Source organism: Littorina saxatilis, linkage group LG15 (genome assembly GCF_037325665.1).
Source record: "Littorina saxatilis isolate snail1 linkage group LG15, US_GU_Lsax_2.0, whole genome shotgun sequence".
NCBI lineage: Eukaryota > Metazoa > Mollusca > Gastropoda > Littorinimorpha > Littorinidae > Littorina > Littorina saxatilis.
Window position 1 is genome coordinate 41792041 of NC_090259.1, and position 25769 is coordinate 41817809.

General features: G+C 42.8%; 1 protein-coding gene across 1 annotated transcript; it reads left to right on the forward strand.

Moving 5' to 3' along the window:
- The first annotated feature begins 290 nt into the window (after positions 1-290).
- LOC138949349 (MFS-type efflux pump MSMEG_3705-like) lies at positions 291-24882 on the forward strand. The gene is made up of 10 exons (XM_070321141.1): positions 291-507; positions 3709-3921; positions 6727-6964; positions 9592-9840; positions 12563-12725; positions 13296-13539; positions 14196-14392; positions 14673-14757; positions 18835-19020; positions 21985-24882. Exons 2-10 carry the CDS (start codon positions 3780-3782, stop codon positions 22128-22130), a joined length of 1650 nt encoding a protein of 549 aa, XP_070177242.1. The 5' UTR covers positions 291-507; positions 3709-3779; the 3' UTR covers positions 22131-24882.
- The last annotated feature ends 887 nt before the right edge of the window (positions 24883-25769 follow it).

Below are 25769 nucleotides of genomic sequence, written 5' to 3' on the forward strand. Positions count from 1 at the left end.
ATGGTATTGGGACGTATTGACATGTTCCCCTTTGGGGCCCTCGTCTCTGGTAGTAACTAGTATTTATCACGAACTCATTTTGTAACTGGCTCATTGTTTCTCAGAAATAGGGAAGTCCTTTCCCCCAAATGTAATTGGGTTAGAAACCCCCCTCAAGTCACAATGGTGATAATTATGAATCGAACGGAGGAGCGGGGTAAAGCCTTGAGGATAGCTAGGTGGTGGAAGTTGATGGGAAATAACTCCCTTGTCCTTGATAAAAATTCCACAGTTATTGGAGTAGCCTCCCCTGTACGTTTTCCAAACAATCTCCTTTTCGTTGTGAGAGTTGTGTAATAATGATTGTTTCTGCGCGCTGTTATACACAAATACACAGTGAAGGGCTGAAGGAATTGCTTGCAGAGATGCCGTTTTCTTCTGTGCTGTATTGACTGGAAGTTCTTGTCCATCTGTTTGCGACAAACAAGTGCAGAGTGTTATCTAACAGCCACATTCAGCAGTCATTGAGTGAGTAGACAAAAGTCAAAAGACGTGACATTTTATTATATTATCATGTGATCATCACATTTTTATTAGGTTTTGTGGTTTTGTTCTTGATAAAGACAGTAATGAGTCTGAGGGGAATAAAACAGGTATTTGGAAAACAGATAATACAATCAGTCAATCACCTATAGTATAGGGGAGACATATTAATTAATTTAGGTCCTACAGTGTAAGGAGGGATCTAATTCCATGAAAAGTAGGTGCATTTCTTGGAGGTGTACGTTTTCTTTGGTACCAGGAAAAGTGTTGGGTGCATTTCTTGGAACAAGAGAGATCACAGGCAGTCTTGTGCCATAAGGCCAAAAAAAAAAATAGGTGTGGTTACGGTAACATAGCCAAAAAAAATAGGGTAGGTAGGTAGGCAATCACTTTTTTTTTTTTTTTAACTTTTTTTTCTAATGTGTACAAATTAAACCTACTTGACAGGGAAATAAGTGTGCGACACGGGCGCTTTCGCTTTCATTGCGTTTTTTGTACTCGGTTTTTTTTTTTTTTTTTTTTTTTTTTTTGACAAATGTAATAAAAAGTTATAGGATCGGCCCCTAAAAATAGGGTAGGTCGGGTTACCGTAACCACACCTATTTTTTTTTTAGGCCTAAGCAAGACTAGGACCGTAGATATCAATATATATTATTTATATATATATATATTGCTGAGTTTAGTTTCACTGTAATAAGATTGACCCACTCTCTGTTGCATGGTTCCTATATTATATAAATAAGATCATCCTTCTGGTCTTAACTGTCATTGTCACTGACACTGACTCAGTGTGACACATACATGTGTGCGAGTCAACTATAAGTGTCCACACTCAAGAAGTTAAATTAACACAAACACTGTTCACGCACTGCAGTATGGGGAGGTCATGCATGTGGTTGCTTACTGTGAAACTGAAAGTTCACCTGTACTTGAGTTCAGTACACACGTACCAGCTGTGACAATAGGAAGCAATAGAGAGCTCAAGTATAGGACTGTATGCAACTTTGATTGGGCAGCAGTCATACTCATACACACATAACATACTGTGATACACAATAATACCAATGCCACTACATCCAGCACAGAGCTCGGTGATACGCGTATATATATATATATACAGTACATGTATTTCAACGATGTAAATTAGAATGTTGGCCTAGGAAATTTCACCCCCTTTTTTATGGAATGAGATGCCTTCTTCGCACAATCATATCTAATGAGTAATGTGCTGCCTATAGCTCAGATCGGAGATCCAGTTTGAATTTAAGTGACTCGTGCACTAAGCGATACTGAGAGCTTCCTCAGTGTCGGAGAAGTACACTTTGATCCCATCATAGTTACATCCCAGCACACTCAGACAATAACCACTTTTGTGTTTTTGTTTATTGATATGCACACTCTCATTGGCTCACGTAAGTGTAGCCTATGCGATGATAAACTTTGTCTGTCTGTGCGTGCGTGCGTGCGTGTGTGTGTGATAGAAACTTTAACATTTCCGAGTCTATGGATAAAGCTCGCATAAGAAGATTACGTCTCGGTCAAAAGTGTTTGACGTGTGTGATAGAAACTATTTGAAGACGTCACATTATGACGTAAGAGGGTTGGACGTCACGCAAAGGAATTACTGAAAGTCTCGGTCATTGTTATTGTGAGCGGGCCGAGACTAATTGGCAGATCCAGGGTCTCCCTTTCTTGCACAGTTTCACCTATGCTTACTGTGTGTGTGTGTGTGTGTGTGTGTGTGTGTGTGTGACAGAGTGATTGAGTTTGTGTTACTGTTTGTCGATTTCTTACGTGAGCCTTGAAGGCTTCGCCTCTTGTTTTTCTTTGTGATAGACTTTGTGCCCAAGCATAAAACAGTGAAATGAGCTTTGAACTTAAGCTGTGCTAATTAGAAACAATGATACATGTAACAGAGTTTGCAGCTAAAGCATGGTTCTACCAAGTAAAGAGTTACAGACAGACGTCATGCATACATGGAGAACACACAAGCAAGATGGACTGAGTTACACAGATGTACACCTGGTTTTTTCAGCACTGTATTCCTAGATATGCCAGGGGCGCCATGCATGAAAGCCCAAGGGGCTCCGTGAACCTGGAAGTGTCAAGCACAGTAACTTTAATAATCAGCCTCTTCTTCTTCATCTTGTTTGCTTAGGCCAAAAAAAAAAATTTGTCTGTTTACGGTAACCCGACCAACCCTAGTTTTTAGGCCCGACCCTAATCTTTTTTTTGGATCGTCTGGAAAAAAAATTTAAAAAAAACCGCATCCAAAATAGAGCTGTTTGCGCTCAAACAGCAGACGACAGAAGGGAGGTAAGCTCAAAGTACTGTTAGGAGTAAAGGGTCGTCACTCGTGTTACTTCCTTTCAAAATGGATGCACGCAGTGGTGTTCGCCACCCGCTAGCTGTAAAGCTTGATAAATGTTGTCATGAAAAGGATGGGGTGAAAATTATCAGTACCTATCCAGCGAGTTTTAGTATCATTAACGTTTTTCAACAGGCAAAAACAGGGATTGATGAGAAGAAATGAACTGTGAAACATCATAGAGAGGGGAGAAAAAAGAAAAAAAAAAAGAAAAAAAGCCGACCTACCGACCCTATTTTTTCACCCTATGTTAATACCGTAAACAGACCTTTTTTTTTTTTTTTTTACCTTACAGGGGAACCCCTATTTTAAGACCTTAACAAAATCTGAGAAAATCGGGTCTTAAAAAGGAGGGAGTCTTAAAACAGGGGCAAATTTAAAGATGTTATGAACAAAAGATTTGAAATATATATAGAGGTCTTAGAAAGGAGGGAGTCTTAAACTGGGGGGTCTTAACACTTTGTACCGCACCTAAGTTGACCAAGGTTTTTTTTAGCCGAGACCAGCTGTGCTGCAGCAGGTCACTCAGGATTGTAGTAACTGTGTAGTAACTGTGTATCACTATCAACACGCTGGAATGCAGATGTTAGATCATTGTTACAGGAAGCCGAAGCGACTGAAGCTAACAGTCTGAGCAGAATGCGGATATGTGCCGAATGAGAGCAGATGCAATGTAGTGACTGTGTGTACGAATATATCCGTACCTGGTCAGATAGAGCCATATGAGTGGGTACGGATATATCCGTACCTGGGAGACAATGAGTTAAAAGGGTGGTTCCACTGTACTAATCAGCTAATCCTCACTCCTCTTTCAACAGAACATCAGCACTTCACTGACCACATCCCAGAGCAATATTCTTTCTGCACATGACCAGTGGAAGACAGCATCATGCAGACTGCAATGGAGCGACAAGATGCCATGCGGCGTCAAGGATACCGGTCAGCGTCCGGAGACTTCAGTGGCGAGGAGAGCGAGGGAGATGTATTGGCACCGCTCCTCAGAGCTAGAGGGGACCACAGGAACTTGTACAGTAAGTCTGGGACTGAGCCTATCTCTCTGTATGGTTGAACTCATTTTTCTGTTCTATTATCCTTTAGTGTGATCGACTTATAAAAAATGTCAGATTACATATATTTTGGTTATAAATATTAAAAGATATGTCTGTGTGTCTCTCTTTCTCTCTCTCACACACACACACACACACACACACACACACACACACACACACACACACTTATTCTCCTGATCTCTCTCTTAGTCACACTCTCTCTCGATCTCTCTTAATCAAATCGTCAAGTCAAATCTCTCTCTCTCTCTCTCTCTCTCTCTCTCTCTCTCTCTCTCTCTCTCTCTCTCTCTCTCTCTCTCTCTCTCTCTCTCTTCTACCCCCCCCCCCCCCAAGACTATACATATTTTTGTCTAACCTATACACACACATATGCAGCTAGCTGGCTCTCTCATTGATCCAGGTATTCTAATTCCCCCCCTCTCTCTCTCTGGTTGTAGTCACTCTCTTCCACGCATGAATACCATTGTATATTATATTCTGTTCCCATGTCAAATTGTCTATCACTCTCAGTAGCCGGTACATGCAGAATGTCACATGTGTCATGAGATTTTCACCACAGCCAATTGACTTGGCATATTGTGGATAGACTACAACTAATTGCTGTATTGCTGTAAATGAGTGGCGATTTCATCTCCCTCATCCGGGGCACCTACCAGGATATGAAGTGTAGAGTGGCACATGCTGGCCAGCTATCCGACAGCTTTGAGGTGAAAACGGGGGTATGACAAGGATGTATACTGTCACCATTCCTATTTCTTCTGGCTATCGACTGGATCATGAAGACCACAACAGCAGGCAGGAGAAATGGGATACAATGGACACTCTTCGATCAACTGGAAGACCTCGACTTTGCGGATGATCTTGCCCTCCTTTCCCACAACCATGCCCAAATGCAAGACAAGACTACTCACCTGGAGACAATATCAGCCGGTGTAGGACTCAAGATCAACAAGAGGAAAACCGAATTGATTAAGACCAACACCACAGCCGACAATCCGGTGATGATCAATGGGGAGCCCATCAAGGAAGTGGAGTCCTTTGTTTACCTGGGGAGCGTCATTGACGGACAAGGAGGCTCGGACAGGGACGTCAAAGCAAGGATTGGGAAAGCACGGGGAGCCTTTGTCATGCTAAAGAAGATCTGGAGTTCCAAGGAGATTGGCCAAAGGACGAAGCTTCGGATCTTCAATTCAAACGTCAAATCTGTTCTTCTCTATGGGTGTGAGACATGGAGGACAACAGAGACCATGCTGGGAAAGATCCAAATCTTTGTCAACACCTGCTTGAGGCGCATCCTAAACATCAGATGGACGGACAGAATCCGAAATGAAGACCTTTGGCAGAGAGCTGACCAGAAACCAGCGGCGTAGCAAATTCTCCGGGGGAAATGGGGCTGGATAGGGCACACCCTGAGAAAGCCAGCATCCAGTATCACGAGGCAAGCCCTGAAGTGGAATCCACAAGGGAAAAGGAAGAGAGGAAACTTGACTAAATGTAAAAAGGAGGGAGTCGTAAAATGGGAGTAAATTTACAAAGCTTATGAACAGAAAATCAGAGAAACAGGGTCATAAAAGGTATTCTGGCATAAAAAATTCATACCGTCAGGCATTTTAAATTTTTGATTTTGTTCTACCTGTTTGAGCAGATGAACTAAAGGACGATAATGATCGCTGGTACCAGTGGGTATGCAGCTATAATGTCTTGCTGGCTAACATTATTCTCGCATATTAAATTCCTGTTCTTGTTCTACCTGTGTGTGCAAATAACCTAGGGGAAGACAACAGGTGCTGTCATTCTATTCTGAAATATTATTAAACTCTTGCTCTTGTTCTACCCGTGTGTGCAGACAAAGCAGAGGATGCTGTCGAATTCTGTTCTTTTTTTTTTTCATTTTCATTACTTTATTCAATTATTGTCCCATCTCTGGGAAATTCGGGTCACTTCCTCCCAGTGCAAAGCTAAGCAGCAACGGAGTCGCGCTACCCAGGTGTATGCGTGTTTAGGTGTAATCAGCCTCCTGCACTTATGACAGAATGACCAAGGTCTTTTACGTGCCACAGTGGTGACATTCTGCCATAAGTGCAGGTGGCTCACAATACACCTGAACACGCAGACACCTGGGTAGCGCGACTCCGTTGCTGCTAGCTTTCCACTGGGAGGAAGCGACCCGAATTTCCCAGCGATGGGACAATAAAGTAATGAGAATGAGAGAATGAGAATGTATACCGTCTCAGTCTGCACAGAAAGTTGACCCGTGTCTGTCACTGCCCAGATACGGACCTGCCACCCTAGGATCACAAGTCTAGTGCTGTACCAACTGAGCTACCGGGCCCCTTCTGAAATATTATTAAACTCTTGCTCTTGTTCCACCTGTGTGTTCAGACAAAGTGGAGGAGGCGGTGGTACCAGTGGGTGTGTAGCTATGCCTGCTATGTCCTACTGGCTAACATTATTCTGTCCGGCATATTAAATTCTTTTTCTTCTTCTTCTTCTTCTTCTTCTTCTTCTTGTTCTCCGTGTGTGTGCAGATAAGCTAGAGGGCGACAATGGTCACTCAGGTACCAGTGGGTATGCAGCTATGTTTTGCTGGATAAAATTATTCTCGCATATTAAATTCTTGTGTTTTTGTGTTTGTTCCATCTATGTGCAGATAACGTAGAAGAGGAAAACTAGCAGTGGGTATGCAGTTATGCCAGCTGTGTTTTGCTGGCTATACTATGGTGATATATATACAATTTTGGTGCTTGCTCTTCCACCCGTGTGCAGACAAAGTGGAGGAGGACAACAGACGGTGGTACCAGTGGGTGTGTAGCTACGCCAGCTACGTTCTACTGCTGATGCTGCTGACGTACCTGCTGAACCAGCTGGACCGCTACATGCTGGCCATCACCTCACAGCCGCTGGCCCGTGAAGTCCACTTCGGGGACAAGGCGTGCGCCATCAATGAAACGCTGCCCGACAACGTCACTGCTCGCGCTGTGTGCAACGCTACCGCAGAAGCCAGGTGCGATGTTTTGAATTGTAGAGGTGTTGTTTTCATTTTTGAGTCACTTGAGAAAAAGTGACTCTATGTAATCGGTCAGTGTTAGTCTGTCCGGCCGGCCGTCCATCCGGCCGGCCGTCCGGCCGGCCGGCCGTCCGGCCGGCCGTCCGTAGACACCACCTTAACGTTGGACTTTTCTCGGAAACTATCAAAGCGATCCGGCTCATATTTTGTTTAGTCGTGACCTCCAATGACCTCTACACTTTAACGATGGTTTCGTTGACCTTTGACCTTTTTCAAGGTCACAGGTCAGCGTCAAAGGAAAAATTAGACATTTTATATCTTTGACAAAGTTCATCGGATGTGATTGAAACTTTGTAGGATTATTCTTTACATCAAAGTATTTACATCTGTAGCCTTTTACGAACGTTATCAGAAAAACAAGGGAGATAACTAGCCTTTTCTGTTCGGCAACACACAACTTAACGTTGGGCTTTTCTCGGAAACTATAAAAGTGACCGGGCTCAAATTTTATGTGAACGTGACTCCCAGTGACCTCTACACTTTGACGTCTGCTTTGGTGACCTTTGACCTTTTTCAAGGTCACAGGTATGTCTTGAAGGAAAAAAATTGAAATATCATATCTCTGAAACTATTCATCGGATTTGATTCAAACTTTATAGGATTATTCTTTACATCAAATTATTTACATCTGTATTGTGTTGTGAATAGCAATTTCTTCCTGTCCATCTGATGCCTCATATAATATTCAGAACTGCGAAAGTGACTCGATCGAGCGTTTGCTCTTCTTGTTGCATTTATTACTGTTTAGTGTTAGCATTAAGCCTCAAATTAACTGGGCGAAGTCGACTACACGCAGTATACTTGGCGAAGCTGGTCGCACGGAGCTTTAGCACTGAGTTTTTGGTAAAAAGACTTCGCCAAGTTGACTTCGGGCTCAATTAAGGACCGCATTAAAGCTGTGGTCTATTTTTGACTTTCCGGGGCTATGAGGTTGAAAAGATAGGGATGAAAATCATGTACAGAATTCTGTACAGCAAACGCTACCCGAATCCCCACCTATATACGGCGTGTATGAACTTGAGAGCTTCAGTCAACGCTTGAATTTTGCAGGGATAACATCCGGTTTGCTCTCTCAAGACTGATGGTATTTTATCTTCAAGAGAAATCAAGGGGAAAAAATAAACGCCCCGGCGAAGATTCGAACTCTCGACCTCGAGACTTTGTGTCTGATGTCCTAACCACTAGGCTACTGCGCCAATTGAGAAAAAGACGGAAAAACATTGATATGAATTCATGTTATGTTATTCTTGAAGCAGCATGATTTATATCTCTACCCGCCCACTGTTCAGGAGTGAATACATGTATAACTATTTCTTTGATGTCTGTTTTCAACTGCACAGAGCTTTGGAGAGATTCAATTACTGTGCTTGTCATTTTTCTTGCATGTTGTAAATAGAAATATCGCAGCTATTTGCATGGCGCGAATGTCGTGTAGCATGACGGTGTAAACATGTACTGCAATTCCGTGAAACATGTTTGCAAATAAAGGCAAATTTGAATGGCAATTTTCACGGTTTTGCAACGCATGAATGGTAATTCAAGCGTAGAATGATATAAAAAAAAATCTATCTTTGACAACACTGGTGGAGTGGCCTAGCTTTTAATACATCGGCCCGGACATTTCGCGGCCCCGAGGCCTTGAGTTCGAATCCCTGCCAAGTCGTTTATTTTTTCTGCTCGATCCTTCTTGACAAGTATGCTCAGCTCTGAGAGAGCAAACCGGATGTTACCACTGCAAAATTCAAGCATTGACTGAAGCTCTCAAGGTCATACACGCCGTATAAGTGGGGTTTCGGGTAGCGTTTGCTGTACAGAATTCTGTACTTGATTTTCATCCCTATCTTTTCAACCTCGTAGCCCCGGATAGTCATAAATAGACCACAGCGTTAAAGGATATTTGAGTTGCGGGAATGTTGTATCCGTGATATTATTAATGTGACATGGTGACACAGTAGCTGCTCTGCATTGACAGAGTTGTCTCCATGCCTTGAGTGTGAGCTATTTATAGTAGCTCTACGTTTCAGGGGCATCGGTAGCCAGCACACCCGTGAGATGTGCAGTGCTGTTTGCGATAGGGTCTGGCTGCTGTTGTTGCCTGGAATGATCTTGCAAACCTTTCCATTCACGTGGCAGGTTTTATAGGGCTATGTATATATTTAGCCCAAACTCAATCCTGTTTGACTGGCTTTGCCGCCTAAGGTAATTTGAGTTGTAAAATAAAAATAAAAACATAAAGCATGCATGCACACGCTAGTCTTCACTATAAAATAACAATGTGCAGATAAAAGTTTCACAAGCATATATTCATAATTCAAATGTCTCTTAATTATTTCCATGTTCACAGCTGCGTTCTGAGCGAGGACTGTATGTGGGTATGAAATAACAATGGGCAGATAAAAGTTTCACAAGCATATTCATAATTCAAATGTCTCTTAATTATTTCCATGTTCACAGCTGCGTTCTGAGCGAGGACTGCATGTATGTGGGTATGAAATAACAATGGGCAGATAACAGTTTCACATGCGTATTCACAACTCAAATGTCTTTTATTTCCATGTCCACAGCTGCGTTCTGAGCAAGGACTGTACGTGGGACTACAATGGACAGGGCTTGGAATACCAGATTTTGGCGGGTCCTGTGTTCATCCTGGTTTACACGTTTGCCGGCATCTTTATCAGCTTTGCGGCGGACATGTACAATCGCAAGAACCTCCTGGCCGCTTGCCTCATCTTCTGGTCCGTGGCCACCGTTCTCACCGGCCTGGTCAAGGAATATTGGCAGCTTGTCCTCTTGAGGTTCTTGCTGGGATTTGGGTGAGTGTTAAATGTGGTGGGGTATTGGTTTTTGTTGTTGTCAAGTTTGTGTGTGAATGTGGGCGAGTAAAATTGTGTATGGATAGGTGGGCATAGCTGCCAACCCTCCCTAGAAAACCGGGAAATTCCCGATTTTATGTCCAGTCCCGGATTTTCCCGAATAGTGCAAAAGTTTCCCGATTAAAATTTTTTCGAGTATAGTTATATAATGACTGGAGTGTATTTTCAAGCGCCTGTACTCGGCGTAGTTTCACTTCTGAACTCTCGTTCAGCGCGAGGCTTCGTCACACAAACGCTGTGATCAAAATCGAAACTAAACGAGAATAGGCGAGATTTGTGGCTAGCGCATGCGCTTCAGTCGAATGTGGATGAGAAGCAGAAGAAGAAGCAGCAGCAGACGACCACAAAATGAAGAAAACAACGGTCCAGCGGCCGAAAGTCGGCCCGAAAGTTCTTGTAAAATTTCAAAAGAGTTACAAACAAGAGTATGACTTCATCTCCGAATCGACAAGACGCGGTATACATTTCGCGTTTTGCACCAAGTGCCGCGAATTAGATATCAGCATCGGACATGGAAGAACAGCAAAACATGAACGGAACCAGGGGACAGCCGTCGAGAAGACGAGAAAGATTACCCAACTGTTCGCTTCAGACGTCGATGTTCGAACTATGAACGCTGATCCGTGCCAGTTATGCTGTTGTGAACTGTGATGGCAACAGCAATCTCCTTCATACCCCTGGAAGGTGTAGTGTGTTGTGACTTTTGGGTTGTGAAATAAACTCAAGGAAGTAACTAACATGAACTATGATTTTGGTGCTGTTGTGAACTGTGATAGCAAAAGATATCTTCCCCCACACAATTGGAAGATGTGAGTGTCAAGAAGTATGAAATACTGTAGAAGGAAGCTTGACGTGCATTGGTAAGTCACTACATCTACTCTCTCTCCAGCTCATTCTTCCTTTTTTGTGACAAAATTTGCTGCCAGAAACTGGCAATTATAATCCTCAGAATGCACCAGATTGCACCATTTTGCATCCTTTTTTTCAAAAAATTTCCGGGGGGGGCATGCCCCCGGACCCCCCTCGCATTCTAGGCGCTTTGCGCCGTCGGCTCGGCGCTTTGCGCCGAGAGGCTCATTCCTCCCTATTTTTATCTGGGAAAAGTTGGCAGCTATGGGTGGGTGTAAGTGTGTGCATATCTCTGGGGTTTGTTTTTGGGGGTGTATTTGTGGAGGCTTTGATTTTGTTGTGCCAAAGGAGATAAAACATAAGGTACAGTTGAACTCTCCCTGTAAGACCTTGAACAATCTGGAAAATGAGGTCTTATGAAGGAGGGAGTCTTAAAATGCAGGTAATTTTACAATTACAGGGGTTAATTATGAACAGAAAATGTGAGAAAACAGGGTGGTAGGGAGTCTGAAATCAAGGTCTTAAGAGGGGGGTTCCACTGTAGTGTGCTTTGCTGTGAGCATCTGTGCTGTTGTCTGTGAGTGTCTGTGCTGTTGTCTGTGAGTGTCTGTGCTGTTGTCTGTGAGTGTCTGTGCTGTTGTCTGTGAGTGTCTGTGCTGTTGTCTGTGAGTGTCTGTGCTGTTGTCTGTGAGTGTCTGTGCTGTTGTCTGTGACCATCTGTGCTGTTGTCTGTGAGTGTCTGTGCTGTTGTCTGTGAGTGTCTGTGCTGTTGTCTGTGAGTGTCTGTGCTGTTGTCTGTGAGTGTCTGTGCTGTTGTCTGTGACCATCTGTGCTGTTGTCTGTGAGTGTCTGTGCTGTTGTCTGTGAGTGTCTGTGCTGTTGTCTGTGAGTGTCTGTGCTGTTGTCTGTGAGTGTCTGTGCTGTTGTCTGTGAGTGTCTGTGCTGTTGTCTGTGACCATCTGTGCTGTTGTCTGTGAGTGTCTGTGCTGTTGTCTGTGAGTGTCTGTGCTGTTGTCTGTGAGTGTCTGTGCTGTTGTCTGTGAGCATCTGTGCTGTTGTCTGTGAGTGTCTGTGCTTTGCTGTGAGCATCTGTGCTGTTGTCTGTGAGCATCTGTGCTGTTGTCTGTGAGTGTCTGTGCTTTGCTGTGAGCATCTGTGCTGTTGTCTGTGAGCATCTGTGCTGTTGTCTGTGAGTGTCTGTGCTGTTGTCTGTGAGCATCTGTGCTGTTGTCTGTGAGTGTCTGTGCTGTTGTCTGTGAGTGTCTGTGCTGTTGTCTGTGAGCATCTGTGCTGTTGTCTGTGAGTGTCTGTGCTGTTGTCTGTGAGTGTCTGTGCTGTTGTCTGTGACCATCTGTGCTGTTGTCTGTGAGTGTCTGTGCTGTTGTCTGTGAGCATCTGTGCTGTTGTCTGTGTCTGTGCTGTTGTCTGTGAGTGTCTGTGCTGTTGTCTGTGAGCATCTGTGCTGTTGTCTGTGAGTGTCTGTGCTGTTGTCTGTGAGCATCTGTGCTGTTGTCTGTGAGTGTCTGTGCTGTTGTCTGTGAGCATTTGTGCTGTTGTCTGTGAGTGTGCTCTTTTATATGTGTGCATATACATAGCTTCATTTTCAACTAACAAATAAGGGACAACTACTGCAAACATAAATCGACAGTTTTTCTCTTAATGAAAATCACATGTTGCGTTGTCAATAACTGTGAGTGAATAGCAATAACACTTTATTGTCCATTAAAAATGGACACAAATTCTTTGACGCACCCAACCTCCCAAACATTCATTTTCATAAATGTTATTTCACGCTTTTCTCACTGTGTTTCAGGGAGGCAGGGTGCACACCATTTGCAGTGAGCATTCTGACCGACTACTTCCCGTCCAAGCTGCGTGGTTTGGTGATCGGGATCTACAACCTGGGGATCTACTCTGGATACAGCATGTCCTACGCCCTGGGAAACTTCATCACACTGGCCAACATCATGGGCCAGGTCAGATTTACATCCTTTTTACTCTCACTTGCATGACTTTTGTGTGGGTTATGTTACTGAACACAATGGATAGTCCGAACTGAGATACTGTAATCGGTTGGTTGACTTTTTTATGATGTGTATATATATCCAGCTGTTTATTTGTTGGTTGGTAATGTTATTGAAAAAGCAACGAGTGTAAATCTGATATGACACAGCAAGCCATGTAGTATTCTGTTCATCCTACATTCTGTGCCTGCGTGTCTTTTGCTTCAAACGTTCCGCGGTCGATTATAAGCGCCCAAACAGAAGTCGCGTCTTATGGAACTTCGATCTCTTCCAAAGCCTCTGAAATCTTTGTCAAAGCAAAAAGACATCACTCTAGAAAGTATAGCATGGCGTGTACGTTCTCAAAATTCGTCCGGGGGAAACAGCAAGCTCAAAAGTGTTCCCAGAATGACGTTTGTCTCAGTGACCTCATTTACATAATATACACACATGTGAGTATATGGTTAAGTTATGTAATGGGTGGTCTCGGTCAGGTATGTAGGATAAAAAAAAGTGTACCCATGTCAGCCTGTTTCTGTGCAGGGGTGGAGGTGGTCGTTCTACATCTCAGGAATTCCAGGGGTTGTTCTCGGTGTTCTCATCCTGGCGACCGTCAGTGAGCCTGCTCGGCGCGTCGCCCCCGGCCCGTCAGAGACCTCTGGTGGTGGACAGAGAATAAAGGACGTCAGCGAAATGACCGCTTGTCAGAAGTTGACCAGCACCCTCAAGCCTTTCGCCACCTTCTCCGTCGTCCTCCTGTGTCTTGGCGGCTCTGTCAGAAATGCTGGTGAGCTAGTTTTTGTGATCATTTATTGTTTATTTTCTGTGGTGTCTGTAGGTATTTGTCTGTTTTTGTTGATGGTGATATATAGTTGCAGGGTTGTTTTTATTTTTGTTTAAACTCATTGTCTCCCAGGTACGGATATATCCGTACCCACTCATATGGCTCTATCTGACCAGGTACGGATATATCCGCTCAGACTGTTAGCATCAGTCGCTTCCTGTAAAGTCCATTTAACGCCTGCATTCTAGTGTGTTAATTCACAGTTGCTGCACAGTTACTACAATTCTGAGTGACCTGCTGCGGCACAGCTGGTCTCCGGCTAAAAAAAAACTTGGTCAACATAGGTGGGGTAGAAAGTGTTAACCACTGTTTGATTGTTTCTGCATGGTCTTGGTGTTACCATTCTGTATCTTTCTTGCTCTCTTCTTCTCATAAGCTCTTGTTGTTCTCTTATTTTTTGTGTCAGTTTTCCTTTTTTCTGCCATAATTCGAGAATATTTCTGCTTTCATTACTTTCTCTTTGCATAAGAACTGCGTGAATTTCTCATTATAAACTTTTTTTAAAATTTTCAGCTTCAATATTAACCAGTGTGTATCGACAATAATATCCTTCTGAATTTTTGAAAGGTCTCACCATTTTTTCCTTTTCTCGTTTTCAGCTGGATATGTGTGGGCGTACAACACTCAGCTGTACTTTGAGGCGATGAACCAGACGCCGACACAGATAGCGATGTACATGTCTTGGATACCGCTGGTGGCGGGCAGTATTGGGGTCATTCTTGGGGGGCAGGTGTCCGACTTCGTCGTGAAGCGTATGGGGATCATAGCCCGTGTCCTCGTTTTGACCGTTAGCCAGGTAAGAATGAAAAATGGATTTATAAAATACCTCTTTATTCTCTTATCGTCTTTTTGTTCTTTTACGCTCTCCCTATTCAGTGTTGTTTTATCTTGTCTTAATTCTTCCGTCTCTTTATTGAAATTACAAAAAAGGTTGTGCTACATTTACTTTTACCGCACATTGGCTTCAACTGCCACCCCCACCCCCACCCCCACCCCCACCCCCTCACTCTGTTAGTGGAAACTGTAAGCGATAGTGGTTGTGTCAAATTGTTTTTAATATGTTCGTTTGTTTTCAGTTGGTAGCGGCACCATTTGCAGCGGGCACCCTGTACTTCACTGCACCCACCTCCTACATCATGCAGATTCCCACCTACATCATTGGTGAGACCAACATCCTTTATCATCAGGCATTACTATGGTACCTTCTCTCCCTTTCACCCCCCCCCCCCCCCCCATTTGCACACCTACACAATCATCAAACAGAAATTTGCCTTGAGGTCTGCCTCACAAGATCTAAAAGACATGACACAAGTGCGAGCATCAAAATTAGCTGCGGCAAAAAGTTTGAAGTGCTTGTTCCAAATGTGTCAATTGCAATCAAGCCTTCCACAAGGTAGGTATGTACATATGTTCTACTAGATGAATACCCGGCTTCGCCGGGTGGATCGCGAGACAGAGTATGCAGCGTGGCGGTTCGCCGGCTTAGAGCACGTATTGAAAATTTTCATCGACCAGTTTGTTCCCGGGGTCTACCTGAATATGCCCACCAAATTTGATGCAGATCCGTCGACAACTTTGGCAGTGCATCGCGAACAGACAGACACACAGATACACACACAGACAGTAGTCGTACCTACCATCTACTGTAGAGCTTCTTGGTAGACGACATTTCTGGTCTGCCTGTTTGGTGAGAGGTAGTATTAGTGGCAATATTTTGAAGATGGGAGGGATTTTGTACACGAATTGCAATACTTAGATGTACTACCTGTGCAGAAAAGCACTGGTTAGATTCGTTTTCGTTGTGTGGCGGAAGTGAAAGAAGTGAAGAAGTAGAGCCGAACAAAAAAAGTGTTTAGTTTCGTAATTCGTATCGCGAAACAGAGTATTCACCACGGTTCACCGCGCCGCGCTTAGAGCACGTTTTGAAAATTTTCATCGACCCGTTTGAATGACTCGCAAGAGAGTACAATGCGGTGGTGGTTGGTAAGCCATGTTGGCTGAAAGAGAAAAGAGCACAGTGTTGAAAGTGATTTGATCTTTTTTAAGACAGACACAGAAACACCTGCAAAGCTCCTGACTATTAATGTTGCAATGAATATTTACGATGGGAGGGGTAGTATTAGTGGCAATATTTGGAAGATGGGAGGGATTTTGTACACGAATTGCAATACTTAGATCTGAACCAACATTGAAAACTCGGCAGGTTTCAAGTAGAAGGGAAGCTACTGCTGCTTCAGCAACCTAACGTTGTTGAATTGCGTAGATTGTTTCCCTTGGCACAGAAGCCGTATCCGCGGTTCACCGCGCCGCGCCGCGCTTAGAGCACGTGTTGAAAATTTTCATCAACCAGTTTGTGCCCGGGGTCCAGCTGAATATGCCCACCAAATTTGAAGCAGATCCATCGAGAACTTTGGCCATGCATCGCGAACACACACACAGAAGCCGTATATATATATATATCACGGCGGTTCCCCCTTTCACAGATGGCATGATTAAGTTTGCTGCTGGCGCCTGCCCATGCAGCCCCTGCCCTGCTTATCTGTTATCACATTCCTGGCCCCACTGGGGCTTCAGCCTTCTTTGTTCCACTTGCTGGCAGCAGAAAATGAGTCAATTTCCCACGGTTTAATTGCCTTCCTGCCACTGCCTGGCAGCAGAACCAGATTTTTTTTATCTAGTTTATATCTTGAAGAGCCCTGTCTGGAGCACTTTCCATGTGGTTTCGTCTTAAAGACTTTTTGTCTTGTATTAGTTTCTGATCATCAGAGTACATGTACGCTGTGTGTTTCATTTGTGTGGCATTGTGTTGTGACAGGCAAATTTTTCACCCACTGTTCAGCAGAAAAGAAAGGATTGAATCATAGTATTATTACAAGTGACATCACACTCAGTTATTTTGTGCAGCAGTGTGACCTAATATTTCCAGTTTTCTTCTTTGTCTTCATGTGACAGTGTATGTTTGGTATGCAGTGTGTTTCATAATGGAGCATACTGAAACTGAACATCTAATTTGTGTTAATGCATTGTGTAGACTGTGTGGGGAACGCTCTGCAAGAACAAAAAAAGATCGACATTGTAATGTGAAACTGTGTGTGGACTATGCGGACAAACTGAAAAACTTTTTTAACATTGATGTATCTTCTGATATTAGTGCAAAACATTCGACCACGTTTTGTCAGAAGTGCTATTCAAAGCAATTAAACCGTACGCCCTCAAACACAACAGCTGATCGTGTTAAGGAACAAGCTCAAGCCATTAGTAACATTTGGTGTCAGTATGATTCCAGCCGACCCTGGTTTGCTGGTGTCAGTATAATGTGAACAGCCTTCTTTAAATCTACCCCAAGATACATGGAAGTAAATCTAGCTATAACAACAACAACAACTGCCGTGTGCTGACATTTTGGAATACTGTTTTCCTACTTGGATACCTGTAAGCGGGCTCAAGAAAAGATACCTCACACACACAAGGTAAAAATCTTTTAAGTGTCAGCATGAACATCTGTTAACATTAACCTTGCAGATTTGTTTTTAATTTGTTCTGTCTTCAAAAGTGGACCGTGGCGCGATCTGTAGCCACTCAAATACATGTCATTAATTACATTGTGCCGTGTGTACTGTTCTCTGTCTGTCTTCTTTCAGCAGGCTACAGCAGTGGCACACCTACAGCATAGTGGTCATATTTAGTATCGTTTGAAAGTTTATGGTCTTGACTACAAGGCTATGTGTAAATAACACACATGCTGACATCGTAATTCAAGAGAACTAACAAGATAGAAGTGTTTTCAAAACACACAGCTTACTCGCAAGGCAGAGATAGCAGTGCGTAGCTGCCGAGAGGTTGAGCTAGGCCGCACTCTGGCCTGCTAGTAGAAGGGAGCTTTTCTCTTAGCCTTCTACTGCTGAGATGGCTTGTGTGGGTGATGCTATCGCGCGGTTGTACAGTCACTACTGTGTAGCCAGCGCCGAAACGGGGGATGGGTGATTAATTACCGCTGGCGGCCTGGCACTGAGGAAGGGGTGATAAAGGGGTCAGATTCCGGCTGTGTCTGTGAACTAAACCTAATAGCAGAAACTGCCGTGATATATATAGATGCAAAATTGGCTGACCATTTAGGCTAGGGTATGTGTGTAAGTGGAAAGACCCTTATCGCCTGAATCCGTCTGTGGTAGTTTTCTGCATGGTTTACACGGAAAGGATGATTTTGTCCACTGTGAATTAATGCTGCTAACCAGAAATTTCGTTGATGCGTTGAGTGGGGGATGTGGTTAACGCTTGTTGTTTGTGCATTTGTTAACTGTGATGAATGTGTGTGTGCACTTCTCCCCCACTCTCCACTTTTCCCCTCCCCCTTCCCCTCCAATTTAGACAAAACATACTCTCCAGCTAATGACAGGTAGCTCGAGTGGAAGAGCCCTGGACTTGTGATCCATGAGTTCAAATCTAGGCCAGGGCGGACACACCGGTTAAATTTATGTCAAGACTCAGAGAATTTATCCAAGCCACACCCGCATATCACTGTGGCAAGTAAAAAAAAAAACTCGGTCATTGTGCCAGAAGTACACTTGGTGGCTGAGTACAACTTAACACGCACACACCAGGGTAGCGCGACTTTTGTTGATGCAAGGATTCCCCTCTAAGGAAGCGACCCGAATTTTCCAATATTCCCAGAATACAGTGGCATTCCCAAGTCAAGACACCCCCTCCCCCAGATTTCAGACTCAATCCCTTTTAAGACTGTATTCTAAAATTTTCTGTTCCTTACCTCTGTGAATGTATCTTAATTTTAAGACTTGACCTCATTTAAAAGATCTGATTTTCTCAGATTTGTTGATGTCTCGAAAGGGTGGTTCTACTGTACCCTGAATGTAAGGTGTGTGACAGGTGAGATGTGGGTGGGTGAGGCCCTGATGGGTGGAGCAACACATTTCAACACAGAGTTGTGAAAATAGAAGTAGAAATAGAGAACACAATATGTAGCTTCAGTGATGGCGCTAGTATTTTTTCAAACCGGTACGCAAACTTTTATGATGCAAACACTCCAGAATAAAACGGTAAGCTGTTCATTGGAACTCTGTACTGGTTTTGTTTTTTTACCAGCGAAAAAAACCCAGTACTTCTAACAAAATCAACCGGTCGGTCATACCGGCAGCCAATTTTGGTTCCGTTTTTTTCTCATTTCAACCAGTGATTACCAATTAATGCCAATACTGATCTTTACCCCTTGGTGTGTGACAGGTGAGATGTGGGTGGGTGTGGCCCTGACGGTCCTGGTGGAGCTGGTGGAGCCGCAGTTCAAGACCTCGGCCATCGCCGTCTACCTCTTCATCATCACCAACATCGGCGGCAACGTCCCGCTTCTCGTGCCCCCCATCCAGCACGCCTTCGAGAAGGTCGGGTCTATGAAAGCTGATGCCTTGAGAGGTAGGTGTGGCTTAAAGTTCAATTAGTGTGTGGTGAGCTTACATTTGTGTTGTGTGTTTATCACACCCATGCAGACCCCCCGCGGGTTAGGAGGAAGAATTTACCCGATGCTCCCCAGCATGTCGTAAGAGGCGACTAACGGATTCTGTTTCTCCTTTTACCCTTGTTAAGTGTTTCTTGTATAGAATATAGTCATTTTTTGTAAAGATTTTAGTCAAGCAGTATGTAAGAAATGTTAAGTCCTTTGTACTGGAAACTTGCATTCTCCCAGTAAGGTAATATATTGTACTACGTTGCAAGTCCCTGGAGCAAATTTTTGATTAGTGCTTTTGTGAACAAGAAACAATTGACAAGTGGCTCTATCCCTTCTCCCCCCTTTCCCCGTCGCGATATAACCTTCGTTGTTGAAAACGACGTTAAACACCAAATAAAGAAAGAAAGAAAGACCCATGCAGCATGGTCTCCATGGATGTATGTAGGCACGAGGCAATCGATTTAGTTATTGCTGAAATACAACGCTTTTTGTCAGGGTACCCCTCAAAATGTTGCTATAGTTCTCGTTAGGCCTAAAAAAAAAATAGGTGTGGTTACAGTAACCCGACCTACCCTATTTTTAGGGGCCGACCCTATAACTTTTTATTACATTTGTCAAAACAAAAAACAAAAAACACAAGAAAACGAGTGCAGAAAACGCAATGAAAGCGAAAGCGCCCGAGTCGCACACTTATTTCCCTGTCAAGTAGGTTTAATTTGTACACATTAGAAAAAAAAGTTTAAAAAAAAAAAGTGATTGCCTACCTTCCTACCCTATTTTTTTGGGCTATGTTACCGTAACCACACCTATTTTTTTTTTTGTGGCCGTATCGTTGTTCTTGTTTTCATTTGTTTAAATACAGTGGAACCCCTCACAACGACCCCCCTCTCTAAGGACTACCCCGCCACAACGACCCTTTTTTTTTTAACCGATGTGTTTCCTTATATAGTTGTCACCAGTGTAGCGACCACCCCGCTCTAACCTCAAAGGACCGACCTAACAGCTTGTGTAACGACTTTGTCAGACAAAGCCAAGACTCAGTCAGCGTAACGCATCACTGACAAACCAGTTATGACCGTCTTGCGTAAGCAAAGGCACTAATTAACCGCTGAGAGGTGTGATGGTTGGGTGGGCTGAGTAAACATCACAAACCAATCATCGAGAAAACAAACTCACGTGACCAACACACACCGTTCAATTCAGTCAGAATAGACAGTCTTTGGACAGAAGAGCAGTGGAGATCGACATGGCGTCTACAAAGAAAAGAAAATATTTAACTCTCGAAAATCGAGTGAATGTTGTGAACAGACACAAAAAAGGGAGAAACTGCCATCGCGATTGCAAAAAGTCTTGATGTTGGAAAATCGCAAATTCAAAGAATTATCCAACTCCAAGAAAACATTCTGAAAAAGGTGGGGAAGTGGTGACAATTGGCAGTGAACGCACTCACCATGCACTGACATCATACGGAAAGCAGCCACACAAACACAGCACAGAGGCAGAGGCAGGTGTGCAGATGCTTTGTGAGAATAAGCGTTGAAAACCAGTTTGAATAAAAAAAACAGCAGATAGAGCCGCATGTCATAATCATTCTTCTTGTCTGGCTTTATTGACTGCATGCCGATCTTGTGGCAGTGACTTTTCACTCTTCAGTCGGACTGTACACAAACCGCTCTCACTCTCCCTCATTGACTACCCTAAGCCCTGACAACTGATCCTTGGAAATTGTTTGGAAGAGTACACCTCTCTATTTCTCTCCAATGCTCTTCCTGCTGACTTCAGTGACACCGGACACCCCACTGAGTTTAGCCAGCTACACCCCCCCCCCCTCTCTCTCTCTCTCTCTCCCCCCAGCCATGTACTGTTTGGTGCTGTGGCCAGAGAGGTGTCGCGGGCTAATTGAGGCCAGCTGCACTGTTCACTCAGAGCAAAACTAGTTGACTGTGTCTAACTTTTGACAAAGCAACACAACTGAAGGGTTCACAGATTAGGTAACCGACTCACTGGTCAAGGCTGCAGGGAAACAAGAGTATCTTGTCAATGAAAGAGGTTACACACATACGCGATGCTGAGAACGGTGGCCGATTTTTCACTCTTTCTCGGAGGGCCTTCATCATTGCAGGGACTGATGTAAAGAAATGCTTGCTCAGAAACTAACTCTTTTTGCATTGAAACATGCACCAGAACTGGTGGACACCATCGACAATGTCAAACATGAAATCGAAGCAGTTTGCTTGAGGAAACGGTCGTCAGCAACTCAAACTTCTCTGTTTTCTTTTTTTAAGAAAATCTGAGGTGACTTTCTTTGTGGCCCCGCCCCCTCCCTCTGTAAGGACCCCCCTCCATAAGGACCGATTTTTGTCAACATTTTCAAGGTCGCTAGAGAGGGGTTCCACTGTATCATGCATTTACAATATCGTCCGCCACATTACCCTTTGTTTCAAAGAGCACATTTATAAGTTTATCTTGTTATGCTCCTTTATAATAACATTCAATTATGGCTTTGTATTTATGCAACTGAATAAAAACTGTTTAAACCAAAATGGACACAAAAGCCTCTCGTTTTCTCCTGCCCATGGGCTCCACACGTGCATTAGTAGAAATGACACGACACAAGAGATACATAAGATAGCAACAACAACAAAAACTGTTCGGGATAGATGCCATGTGACACCTACAACAGAAATCTTTGATCTGAAAAGTGTGCATGATAGCCAAGTGAATTCAGTGCCTTTAATTTTATATGTAAAATGTTGAATTTTAATGTCCAATGTTTTGTAAAGCGCCATGAGGCTGTTATCTGGCGGTGAACAGCGCTATAGAAGAATGCTTTATTATTATTATTATTACACATTTTGAATGAAATGCGTGCAATAATATTTTCTCTTACCTTTTGCTGAAACACATTGTGGTTTGCGTGTGTGTTCCAGACGCCCTGTACATCTTGTACCCCGGCCTGTACGTGGGGGGCGGGGTCCTGTTTCTTCTGACCGTGTTCTCACTCAGACGTGACAAGCGACGCGTCAGCTACCAACGTATAACCGAGTCTGAAGTCACCTTACCCAATGACAACTGATGCATGACTTTTCCGTCCATGTGCTTTCTTTTTTGTTTCCACTGCACGATAGTACTTGAAGAGGATTGTGATATTATATTTTGTGTACAAAAATGATATTTCTTTGTGTTTACATGTTCAGTGGTATCTGGGATTAAACTAATTCACCCTTGGCACTTAGCCACAAGTGTCCCTACATTGCAGGTGGCCTACCATGACAGGTATACTTAGGTCAAGATTTCTAAACAATTTTAGCAACAAGAGGTGTCTTTTATTAGGAGGTGTCCTCTCATCAGAGGAGTCTGATATCTCAGGTACCACTGTACGTGTGTAGCATGCTTCAATATGGGTCTGATATTTTTTTCTATATTTGCTATGAATGGAATTTTAGATCTTTGTAAGCTTACATTGCTGATAATTAATTTAGATGTTCATCGTTTTCAGAGACATGTCTCTGTTGCTTAAAATGACACTAATTTTGTTTTTGACATGGAAGTATTGAGATGGTCATAGAAGAGATCATTCATTGAAGAAATCATGCAATACGTATTCCCCCCCCCCCCCCCGCGTGTTAGGGGGAAGAATTTACCCGATGCTCCCCAGCATGTCGTAAGAGGTGACTAACGGATTCTGTTTCTCCTTTTACCCTGGTTAAGTGTTTCTTGTATAGAATATAGTCAATTTTTGTAAAGATTTTAGTCAAGCAGTATGTAAGAAATGTTAAGTCCTTTGTACTGGAAACTTGCATTCTCCCAGTAAGGTCATATATTGTACTACGTTGCAAGTCCCTGGAGCAAATTTTTGATTAGTGCTTTTGTGAACAAGAAACAATTGACAAGTGGCTCTATCCCATCTCCCTCCTTTCCCCGTCGCGATATAACCTTCGTGGTTGAAAACGACGTTAAACACCAAATAAAGAAAGAAAGAATACGTATTCACAGGCTAGATAATGTCTTTAGTGTTTTGTAAGTCCCCCCCCCCCCCCCCCCCCCCCCATCTTTATCTATTTCTTTACATTTATTTTAATTATTATTTAACAGTTTTTAAGCTCAATGATCTGCTGTGCATCCAAACAAAATGTTTTTAATGGAAAGGAAAAATTGTGTGCTATTTTGCATCATTTCATCTGAAAGCGTAGCTACCTTAAAACTTTTTTTGTTTTGAAGCGTGTGTTCATGAATGGGAGGATGAAATTCCTGAATTGTTTGAATTATTTCTTTAAACTGTTCAAAACTGAGAACTGCTTGGAATCTCAACTTACAGCTTTGCTTTTTACATTTATTGCAAAATGTCAATGAGATGTCACGGGAGTAGGTGTGAAAAGATATGTTAGTGTGTTTATTATCTGATTTTTCTGAAAAAGGCATCAAAAACTGTTTTGCCCTGCATAATTCTGTATGCTATATCACCTCTGCACATTATACAGTGTTAGACTGGTAATACAAAAAAAAAATCTCTCACAACACGGCAGCTTCCTTTTAGTTGAGGTGGTAATCTCTGCATGGATGATCTGACCATATTTAAATTAACATGGATACGATAATCCCAGAAAATGGTTGGTTGTGGAATGCAGATTTCTGTATTACGGGTTCTTGTTTTTTGCTCGATTTGCCCATTTACTGCATAAATTGGTCCTGGTGAGAACGGTTTGGAAACTTTATTTCCACTGTCCAAGGCCTTCCACTGTAGAGACCGATAGGTTGCAGGTCGTGTGCATGTTTTGTTCTGTTTACAGTTAAATTTTCCAAAAACTTAACTTTCTTGTGTATTAATTCTTGATTTGGAATGTCCCGTAGCAGTGTGTTTGTTGGGGATTTCTTTAGTACTTTTATAGAGGATGCAAGTATAAGTACTGAATGAGAGGATCAGTGCAAGCCTGCATTGGTGTCAAATTTCCATGACACCTTTATAAAAATGCATTCGATTGTAATCATGAACATGTCACCATTGTTAACTCATTCGCTGCGCAGCTAAATTTCCCCTGTGTTCCCTGCCAACGCGCGATTTAGAGCCATTTTGAAAAAAATATTAAAAATCAACAACACAAGATAACCTTACATACCTTATGTTTTTGCAAAGTTTGAAACTTACTCTTTTAGAAAATATATGAAACATTTGAAAGTACATACCTTTTGTTGTCTTCATATCCACGCAAAATATCCAATTTGAAGCAAAACAAAAAAACTTTCTACGTCATGGGTTCATCATACACAATGTCATGATCGACACTTGCATTGCCCGAATCATCACCCAAATGATCGTCCATTGGCACAAAATCGTCACCAGAATCTAAAATATCATCTCCACTATCATCATCACTGAGGTCAAGATCAGAACCGTACTGAATAACACGTTCTAGCACTCTTTTCAAGTTACTACGTCTCAGCAGAACGATCCGCCATCTTGGAAAAGTCAAAACACGTGGGTCGCACACCGTCAACAAAATTTTTATTAATCCCAACAATTTAAGGGAAGGAACTGTTTACAGTGAATGGTACCACTGTAGACAGATAGAAGTTCATTGCAGGGGTTGTTTCCCTTGGTCAGCAGGACCGTTTACACCGTTAAAAATTCGTGATATCCGTCGGAACTCAAGTGCCGGCACGCAGCCAACGCTAAACACAGGTGTCGGAATTCCAGTTCCGACGCGCAGCGAATGAGTTAATCAATTTGATATAATACAGAAATGATGATGAGAATATTGATGATAACAATGTCACCACCATGTAAATTTGTTTTTATACGGAATGATTAAAAAGAAACCACACTCTAAGCTGAGTTCCTTATTATCACTCACTTATTAAATGTGTTGACTGTGCATATGAAGGGAGGAAGGGGTGTGTTTAACCTTTCTCTTTTGTTTTGTCTAACTTTTGATGAAGTATTCTTTTTTCTACATGTTACGTCACCGTGCCTGCAAGGACAGACTGTAAAAGTGTAAGACTAGTTGTCTGCCTAAAATATTTGTGTAATGAATGTCTCTCTCTCTCTGAGATACACACAGATATATGCACCCACAAGCAATTTAGATATCACACGCAATTCAGTTCCACCAAACAAATTTTATTACTTTGCAACACAGTTGTTCATAAAAGAAAATCTGTTTCTGTGCAATTTAACATCAGGAAACAATGAAAGAGCAGCATATAGTCTACTACATGTACATTCAAAAATGACCTTTAAAGCTGTGGTCTATTTATGACTTTCCGGGGCTACGAGGTTAAAAAATAGGGAAACAATCATGTACAGAATTCTGTACAGCAAACGCTACCCGAAACCCCATCTATACGGCGTGTATGACCTTGAGAGCTTCAGTCAACGCTTGAATTTTGCAGGGATAACATCCGGTTTGCTCTCTCAAGACTGATCATATTTTATCTTCAAGAGAGATCAAATCATCAAAGGGAAAAAAATAAACGCCCCAGCGAAGATTCGAACTCTCGACCTCAAGACTTCGTGTCTCATGTCATAACCACTAGACTACTGCGCCAATCGAGAAAAAGAAGGAAAAACATTGATATCAACTCATGTTATGTTATTCTTGAAGCAGCATGATTTATATCTCTATCCGCCCATTGTTCAGAAGTGAAGACATGTATAACTATTTCTTAGATGTCTGTTTTCAACTGCACAGAGCTTTGGAGAGATTCAATTACTGTT

Excerpts from the sequence above, each read along its gene's own strand:
- LOC138949349 (XM_070321141.1), top strand. The coding sequence starts at position 3,780 with ATGCAGACTGCAATGGAGCGACAAGATGCCATGCGGCGTCAAGGATAC. Across the intron at positions 9,841-12,562 it reads AGGTTCTTGCTGGGATTTGG|GGAGGCAGGGTGCACACCAT; the intron begins GTGAGTGTTAAA and ends ACTGTGTTTCAG. Across the intron at positions 12,726-13,295 it reads TGGCCAACATCATGGGCCAG|GGGTGGAGGTGGTCGTTCTA; the intron begins GTCAGATTTACA and ends GTTTCTGTGCAG.